Source organism: Microtus pennsylvanicus, chromosome 22, assembly GCF_037038515.1.
Source record: "Microtus pennsylvanicus isolate mMicPen1 chromosome 22, mMicPen1.hap1, whole genome shotgun sequence".
Classification (NCBI taxonomy): domain Eukaryota; kingdom Metazoa; phylum Chordata; class Mammalia; order Rodentia; family Cricetidae; genus Microtus; species Microtus pennsylvanicus.
In genome coordinates this window covers 34,716,886-34,726,521 of record NC_134600.1, presented here as the reverse complement: position 1 = coordinate 34,726,521, position 9,636 = coordinate 34,716,886, and the positions used below count along the sequence as shown (strand labels likewise).

The 9,636-nt window shown below is 48.2% G+C and overlaps 1 protein-coding gene across 1 annotated transcript in view; it reads left to right on the top strand.

The window, feature by feature from the left end:
* The first annotated feature begins 365 nt into the window (after positions 1–365).
* Positions 366–9,636, top strand: part of Fbxl13 (F-box and leucine rich repeat protein 13) — a 142,853-nt gene continuing 133,582 nt past the window's right edge. The window contains exon 1 of the mRNA XM_075956319.1: positions 366–478. Coding sequence (XP_075812434.1) covers positions 404–478 — 75 coding nt within the window. The 5' untranslated portion in view covers positions 366–403. The remainder of the gene's footprint in view (positions 479–9,636) is intronic.

The window sequence follows — 9,636 nt, the reverse complement described above, 5'->3', positions numbered from 1 at the left end:
CTCGCCCCGCTCCTTCTCAATCTGCCCCGCCCCCTCCGCGGTCGCAGTTGCAGCTCCTTCTCGTACCCAGACCGCCCCACGCGAGGCTGGCTTCTAGCCCCGCCCAGCTATGACCGCCCTGCCCCTCCTCGTCCCGCCCCGCCCCTTCGCCCTCTGCCCCGCCCAGCTACGACCTCCCCGCCCCGTCCCTTCCCATTCTGCCCCGCCCAGCTACACCACGCCCCTCCCTTCTCGCCCCGCCCCCTCGCACTCTGCCCCGCCCCCTCCCCTAAGGTTCTCTTTTTCCCGTCTCCTGATTGGCGGAGACTGCACGGCTCCCCGCCCCCTCGCGTGGTTGCCGAGCAACGCGCGGACGCGGCCGGCTGGCTCAGCCGACCGCGGCACCTCAGGCCGGCCTCCGGCCATGTCTTCACTGCGCTGTGCCACCCCTAAACTGAGGAACTACTTCAGGGACAAATACATCCCTCAGATCTGTGAGGTACTGGAGCCACGGAGCCTTTACACACACAGGACACGGGGAGATGCCCGGGAGGGACGAGGAGATTCCTAGGGCTGCCCTCGAAAGGAGCGGGATTTGGGTAACTCGAGAGGGAGGGAAAGGTTAGAGAAGACCGGAGGGTGAGGATGGCTAACGCAGGCGTGGGAATGAGAAGAAAGGCGAGAAAAAAGTGACATTCGCCCGCGAGAGAGAGCACAGGGCCCTGGTTGGGAACCTCGGAGCAAGGGCAGGCGTGTCAGACGCACAGTGGTGTTATAAAGAGCATCTTGAGCAAGACGTGGGCGGCGAGCCTAGAACAAGGGTTGCCTAGCCCCGCTTCCAGCAGGAGGGAAGAAGAGTCACCGCCATTGACACAGCTTTTTAGAGCTCACCACGCAGCAGAACCTGGGGTCCCGGTTTCAGCAAAGAAATGAGTTTCAGGGTACATCTGTATGAAGCAAAACTGGATTTATTAAAAGCGAAAACAGCGGTGTTGTAATAGAGAGTAAAACACACCCGATCGGACAATGGTGGCGTTGGAAGGGAGAGGCCCTCAGTTTAAGTGTCTTCACAGTGGGGTTATATGTATACCTTTTTCTTTTTCTTGTGGCTTTCAAAGTTCCATCTTTAAGTATTGGTAACCCACCACATACATCTTTTTTTCTAACATTACCTAAAGTTGAAGTGTCTTTTTCTTTCAGTAACTAAGTAAATTTTTTTTCTCAGTTGTGTGGTGGATTTATGAGTGGTTTTATTTGGCTCTGGAAGAGGGGAGACCAGAAGTTCAAGGCTGTGCATCCTTGTGGCCTTATGCAAGCACAGCCTAATCTCTGGCCTTGGCATCCTCCACTGGGTTGTTTGGAAGGACATCATCTAGCCCTAAGTGAGTCCAGTTTCCTTCCCGCCTTTATCAGGATACCGTTGGGAAAAACATATATTCCCTGTGTGGTCCGGTAGGTTCCTTCTGGCCGCGAGAGCAGATCAGAGCTGCAGGAGTAGGGCTTCCCTCTCTAGCGCCCCCAATCACCACAGGTCCCCCATTCTGCCCTGCCTCGGGAGTACAGTGTGGTTCTGGATACAAGGTTTTATTCTCCTGTGTGCAGGGAGCTGAGAAAATCTGGCAACTTCTATTTTGTCTGTAAATAAATAGTTGCTGTTGGTTGTGGGTGATGCAGTGGATTTTCCAGCAAATAACTTCTTGGGGAGAGCAGAGGAACTCTAAGGGAAGAAAGAGCAGTTTGGCACAGTCCTTCCTTTCGGGTGGTAATTTTGAAGTATTTGTTAACATGTTAAATAGGGGCAGGCTCCAGAGTTTATCCTGAGAAGGCTTTCACCTCTGCTCATGCATCAAGCAGGTGCAGTAGGGGTCTTGTGCTTAGTTTTGTCAGTTCATGAAAGCAGATTCTTTTCTCCTGTGGGATTTTGCTACTCTCTGATGTCTTACCTGTATTTGCACTAGGATGCATGCACTCATGTGGAGGCCAGAGTTCAAGCATGCACACACATAGCAAGTAAATGGTCAGTCAACCAATGAGTACATAAATGTTAAAAGCATGTGAATAAAAAGTAATATAATTCTTTCAGGAAGAAACCCCCCCCCCTTTCTCTCTCTCTCTCTCTCTCTCTCTCTCTCTCTCTCTCTCTCTCTCTCTCTGTGTGTGTGTGTGTGTGCGCACGCGTGCGCAGGTGATCATGCCTGCAGCAAGCAAGTCTTTCCCATCAGTAGAATCTATCCTTGCCATCTAAGTATGTTGTCTACACAAAAGAGATTAACGTAAGATATAGTAATAGCCTTTTTAAAAGACCTTGGAGCTGAGTATTTTAAACGTTTTGGCTGTGTTTGTTTGTGTGTGTGAGGGGTGGCACACGCATGTCCTGGTACATGAGTGGAAAGCTGACGGTCAGTCCTTGGCTTCTACCTTCTTTGAAAGAGGGCTTCTTTGTTCTTTGATGCCAGGCTTGTTGGCCCGTGAGTTTCAGGGATTCTCCTGCCTTCACCCCGCATCCCAGGGCCATTCGCCTATGTGTGCTCTTCGCCTGACTTTACATGGGTTTTGGGGATTCAAACTCAGTCCCTCAAGCTTGCGAGGCAAGTGCTTTATCCTCTCGGCCGTCTCCTCAATCCAGAGCTAGCTATTCATGTGTTTGCTTTGTGTTTTAGATAGATGGAGTAAGTAGATACTTAGAAGTCTGGGCAATAAGATGTTTACTGTGTAGAAATTACTTTATGGTCCAGGAACTATGTATTTTAGAAACTCAAATTAGAAAAAATATGTAATGGCAACACTTGAGGGCTGTACCTACAAGAAAGTTTTGGAAACATGAATCCATGTGATTCTTCTGGCTCACTACAGTCATCTTTCCTCTCAGAATACAGACACTGCACACACTGTGTCTCACCTCACTGTCTGTCCTTTGGAAGTACTCCTGGAAGGCATTCATATTTTTAAAGAAATTATTAAAATAGGAGTCCATGCAATGATGCATGCCCTCTTAGAAGGATTTGGGTACATTAAAAAAAAAATTCGACATACGTCTGTATTTCTGTTTCTACTTGATAGAGAGGTAGGTGTGTTAGCTCCTGGCAAACAGGCCAGCTCCAAAGAGATCAAAGATGAGCTGTGTGTTATGGATACACTGTCTACAAAATTATTAAACAAATAGACATAGCAATTGTATCAGAGTAAGAAATTACATTTTAAATGGTGAGGTTGGGTTTCAGTTTAGTAGCTAGGGAAACGATAGGAGCCTGCAGAGCTGGCTCTGACCAGCAGAGGGCGAGCTTCACTTACAAATCACGACTGAAGCCTCTTGAATTTTTCTTGTGGTTTTTTTGTTTGCTTTTTTGATAAAGTTTTTTTTTAAAATATTTATTTATTATGTATACAATATCCTGTCTGTGTGTATGCCTGCAGGCCAGAAGAGGGCACCAGACCCCGTTACAGATGGTTGTGAGCCACCATGTGGTTGCTGGGAATTGAACTCAGGACCTTTGGAAGAGCAGGCAATGCTCTTAACCTCTGAGCCATCTCTCCAGCCCCTTGATAAAGTTTTTATGGCCTACATTTCTTTCAAGATTCAGTTGTCAGTTTGTATTTAAAAAAACACATTTATTTAGAAGCCACATGGATCCTGTTATTGGGTGTTTGTCTTACGGGGTGCAAAGGAGAGGCACAGTGGGTTTGTACTTTCAACCTCCTTGAGCCCAGGAGACCAGCCTGGGGAACCTCCCAAAACCCTGCCTTGGAACAAAGAATAAACATTTACCAAGAATGCGGGAATCAGGAATTTGTATGTGGCGAGGGACAGCTTGCTGATTTGGGAGAGCAGGGACTGCTTCACTGACTTAGTTTGCTGGGCCTTTGGGTAAGGCGTTTATAGCTTCTCGGCTGTGGGGGGCAAATCTTTACTGAGTTCCTAGTCCAGCCAGCCCCAGTTTCCAGAGGTCGTTCTAAGATGAATCCACACTAAAGATACAAAACGCTGCCAATTCTTTCCTTCTGAAGTGGTTCTTTACCTAGGGGTAGCCACAGATGATGATCCCTCCACTGGGGGAACGGTGTGCTGGTGTTCAAATGGTTGTTGTGGTCTCTTATGTCTGTGCAATTCAAGCTGCCCAGTCTGTACTGGGCGTGCGATATTCCTGTAGTCCTGGTTCCTCAGGAGACCGAGGCAGCAGAGTCGCTCAATGCTGTAAGTTTCAAACCAGCTGAATAACACAGGCAGACTCGGGCTCAGAGAGAGCCCCTCATGCTGTGTAACAGGCAGATTCTGGCGCAGATGAGACCTCTCCTGCTGGTTCCAAGGGGTGTTCCCTTCTCCCCAGGGTTCCTCCTGCACAGACAGAGCACTTGGGACACTCGCGTTGATAAAGCTTCTAAAGTTAAACAGTGGTGGTGTCTGTTCAAATGCTGACAAGTCGTGGCCGATTCATTCAAAGGCTCACTATTGGACTGCAGAATGGGACCTACCCTGAAGCAGCATCACAGTGCTCCACATCTCCAGGGGGAGGGGCACTTTGCTTTGTTTCCTGAGGCTTGGAGAAGGGGCAGGAAAAGTTGTGAACAGTGTTCAGATTCCCCCCCCCCCCCGAAGTACAGGGCTTTCTGGGACTCTGATTCTCAAGCTGCGTCTTTTCTCTTTAAAGCAACCTCCTTTTCTTTCTTTTCAAAGGGTGCAGACATCTGGACTGTTTGTTCTATTGTCTGTTTAAAAGATGTATTTCTGTGTTTCTAGATGAACAAAACGTTTCCGGATAGATAAGAGCTCTCCCGATAGCCAGTTCTGTAGGGCGAGCACATGGCGTGGACAAGGAGCACCAGGACGAGGCTTTCACGGCAAATGACCCTGGTTTGTGTCCCCACAGGGCTCACCTGTTAGAATGTCGGCTCCCAGTGCAGCGCTGTGGAGAGGCAGCGGCGCTTGTCGGAGCAGCTGTGGTCAGGGAGCATCAGCCTCACAGGTGGACTGATGGTGATCTCACCGGAAGGAGTGGGTTACCACAGGATAGACTGGTACACAAGCCAAGCCAGCTTCCCCAGTCCCCTCTGGCCTGGGGCATGCTGTGTGTGACTCAGCACCGAGGGCCTCACTAAGTGCTGGCTCCATGCTCCTGGACTTTCCAGCTGCAGACTCTAAGCCATAGAGTAGAAGCTTTGTAACTCATCCAGTCCATGATACTCTATTATTGCAGCAGAAATAAAAGAGACAGTGATTGACTGGGTCTGGAGGAGAATTCCTTTGTCTTCGCAGGGTGACCCTGTCTGATTTCTGCATCCATCTTTGGCTATTGGCGACTTGGTCTGCCCTACTGGCTTGGCTTTTCTGGCTTCCCCACCCGTACATGCTCTACTCTCTTCTGGCCATACAAGCATCCGAGGGTTGCTTTGATTGCAACACTCTTCAAGCAGTTGCTTTTATACTACGATGAGGCTGTTAACATAGTCACCTTGCGTTCTGGGTATCTGACCTGATAACCTTGATTGGTTCTCACACGTTTGTCTGTCTCTATCCCTACCCTGCCGCCCTCAACCCAGAACTATACTGGCAGCTAACTACCGTACATCTGAACCATTGCTGAAGGACCCTCTCTTTCCTAAACACGTTTTCCTGCTCGAGCTCCTCCATTTAGCTTGGCGTACAATCTGTCACGATCTTTCCTCGTCATCACACTGTGCTTTCCTGAGTCTCACACATTTAAGACTCACGTGGGTCCTAAGACATACATGCCTCATTATCCACTTCAGGAAACAAGAGGAAGCCCTCGTTCTTGTACAGCGAGTAGCACCTGTCGGCTGAGCTGTCTCCCAGAGCTTTCCGCTGATGTCTACTGTGAAGTCAGCTCTGCGGCTCTTGCTTAGCTGGTCTAAGGCCCTGGCTTCCATCCCTAGCACTTTAAAACAAGCAGACAGGGAGAAATAGTTATTTAGTCATTGGTCATGCTCCCTCATTGGCATGTTTCTGTGTGCCATCCACCCATGGATGTCTAAACTCCTTGTTGTGTGGTCTTGTCCATTAGGAGCAAATGAACAGTCATAATTCTCTGCAAAAAGCAAACATCCCACTCCGTTCGCTCCATATGCCCATACTGCCATCTCAGAAACTTAGCCTCTCTATCTGACTAGGTTTCTGTTTTTAGGAAAGCGGCTTTTTTGATCTGGAGAACCCGGAAATACAATGCAACATGCAATGTCCGATATTTCTTAACCCGATCCCCAACTTTCTTAATCCCCACAGAATTAAACCCCACTAACTCCCAGACTTCTGTGCCTGGGAATTTCTCAAGGAGCTTGCTAAAAATGCAGAGCCCTAGGTAGCAGAGGAAGTAGGTTGCCATCCAAATACTTCCGATGCAAATGTCCTCTAGACACAGGCTATGGAGGATGGGATGGGTTGCAGAATGGGGGAAGCAGAACCCCTGGGCTCTGTAGACCCCGCACATCAAAGCGCCAGGGACAGATGGGTCTTCCAGCAGAGCTGTTCAGGAAGCAGATGTAGTGGAGGGATCCAGCCGCTGTCCCTTGATGCTTTTTGGGTAATAGCCACCTTTTAAAATCTAGCTTGCAGCTGTGGTGGGAACCAAGAGTGCCTTGGGTATTTAGTCTGCAAGTAGCCAAGCTTCTCGTGAGAGAGGTCAGGGAGGGTCTGAGTCAGGGCAGCTTAAGAGGTTGTTATGGTCCATTTTCTTAAGAAAAAAAAGATTTGTTTTTCTGTGTGGGGGTGTTTTACCTGAATGTGTATGCACTTTCTGCATGCCGGGTGCCCACCACGGTGGTAAGAGTGGGCTAGCTCCCCCGGAACTAACTAGAGGTACATGTCTGGTGCCCACCAAGACTGAATGAGTGGGTAGCTCCCCTGGACCTGGAGATGCCCACAGCTCTAAGCCGCCGTACAAGTTGCTGGGAAACAGACGTGAGTCCCCCGTGGTGTTTTCTTTTAAGAACTCAGTTCAGTCTCCTGCCCTCCTCTGTCTCTGCAGTTCGTGAAGGGTGTTTGCTCCTGCCGATGGGAATAGCGGACTGTCAAGGATTTTAGAAGCTGCTACTGGGTGGCGGTCTGGCCTTTTGTGTATGTTGGTGTCCTTTTCTGCTGAATTGTGGATTTAAACCCTGCTCTGTTCTCAGTCTCTTGAATTTATTATCTTCTTTTCAACAGGAGGGGGAGAGGGGAGAGGCCTGTGTCTAAACTGAGGCTTTTTCCTTTATCCTGCCGGTGGGGTTTTAGCCGACGGCACCACAAGAGGGAGTCGAGGCGGAGTTGTGAAGGGAGGGTTCCATTATACAGAGTTCAGTCAGGACCGATTTCCTGTGTTTCTTTTTTTCTTTGTCTGCTTGTTGGAGGGACACTGGGAGAGCAGCTAAGTCCCTAGATCTATGTTTGATGGCGCTTGACCCACGGCGGTGGGAACACGCTCTGTGTAACTCCAGGGTCTGGGAGATTTTGTTTCTGAAATGAAGGAGCAGGAGAAAGCCAACAAGAGTGGCTTCTGGGTCGGGGAAAGGAAAAAAAATCTCCCTCCCGCTGAGACATACTCAGTAAACCCTGAAGGGACTCAGGAACAAGGTGAGTGTTAGGAATTTTTCCTTTTTTTTTTTTTTTTTGGTTTTTCGAGACAGGGTTTCTCTGTGGCTTTGGAGCCTGTCCTGGAACTAGCTCTGTAGACCAGGCTCACAGAGATCCGCCTGCCTCTGCCTCCCGAGTGCTGGGATTAAAGGCGTGCACCACCACCGCCCGGCTCTCCTGATGCGAGCTCTCTGCTGACGCAAATTCCCAATCAAGCCAAATCAAAGCAAGCCAAATTAAGAAATATCCAGGTTTAGTGGGATTCCTGCGCTCTCGGGTGGTCCTGAGGGGGAACCGTGAAGCCTCGAACTCAACCACCAAGAGGAAGAAAAGTGACCATGTGATCCTCTTTTAGGAATCCACTTAAATACCCTGTGGGAGTGGTCCTGACCCCTCTCTGGGAGGGTCAGGACCTGGCATTCTGGGATTTGGAGTCCAGACCAATACACTCTTAGGCCTAGGGACTGGGGCTATGCTCCTAACTTAACAGTGAGTTTTCAGCTGGCAGCTGTTGGCTGTGTGGCTAAGGGCAGAAGTGTTCAGGAATTCCTTGTGCCTCATTGATATTATTTTTGATGGTAAGTTTTTCTCACAGGGATAGCCCAGGGGAAAATCATACTGCAGCAGCTTCCTGAGTTCTACAGATATGCTTTAAAGTGCATTATCTATTAATAACAAAAATTAATAACTTAATTACCTATTAGGTTATTTGTTTCCTACCTGTGTGCACATTTTTCATAATACCCATATATTCACCTATATATGTATATATAAAATGTATATATTTTCCATAATACACATATATGTATATATATTCTCTTTAAGTATCATGGTAAAATATAAATGCATTTTAGTCTTTTTCAATTTACAGTGGATTCTTCCTCCTGTTGTGAACCCATGGCCTCACCATGCTCCAGCAAACGGCTCTGCCATTGAACCCCGCCACATCACCATAGTAGATTTTAAATTTTTTTCTTTTTTTCTATTTTTGAGATTATAATATATTACAACATTTCTCCCTTCCTTTTCCTCCTCCCAAACCCTGCCATATACCCCTGCCCACTCTCCTTCTCCTTCATGGCCACCTCTTTCACTATTATTGCACGCATGCCTATATGTAGTTGTAGTATATGTATATTTATTCCTAAATACAACCTGTTCAGTCTGTATAATGCTACTCTTATGTATGTTTCCAGGGCTGATCGTTTGGCACTAGACAACAGTTTGGTGTCCTCTTCCCTGGGAGGATCATCTCCCCTGCTCCCAGACTTGCTTAGTTGAGAGTAGTTCTTTGAGGCCTTGAGGGCTTTCCTTCCCTCACACGGTTTGGTATGTCCGTGGTGTTTGTCATCCTTGTGGGCTTTCTCTCACACGGTTTGGCATGTCCGTTGGTGTGTATCATCTTTGTTCAGCTCTTATTTGGGCAGTCATGTTGGTGAGGCTTTATAGGTGTAGCTTCTGGTGTTACTAGGAGACACAGTCTCACGGCAAACTCCCTGCTCCTCTGGCTCCCACGGTCTCCCTACCCCCTTCAGCAATGTCCCCGGAGCCTCGGGTGTGGGAGTGTGCTGCAGATGTGTCATTGGGGCTAGGGCTAGGCTCTCCAACTCTGCACTGTGGTCAGCTGTGCTTTTCTGTAGTGGTCTCTGTCGGTTGCAAAGAGAAGTTTCCTTGATGAGGGGTGAAGACTGCATTTATCTCCACAGTAGATTTTGACCATGGATTTTATCAGTCACCTTGGTTCCTCACCAGCCCAATGACTCAAGGCAAGGAACATTTACAAGGAAGGCTGAGTGGACAAAGGGTCTCCGGTGTGACACACTGCAGCTGCTCCCAGTGTTACTACGACAAGCAGATATTTGATAGAGAAGCGGGCAAGATGGAGGAGCAAAGTGATTGTTCTTTTTAATTTTCATTTCTAGCTTTTAAAAATTTGTCTTTTGAAGGGAGGTTACAATGGAGGAGGAAGGACAGGGAAGGACGGAGAAATAAGTGGGATTGGGGTGCGTGGTGTGAAACTCACAAAGAATCAATAAAAAATTAAAAGAAAGATGGTTCTTCATTCTTTTGCGGGAGGGTCAGGCTGGCCTTGAACT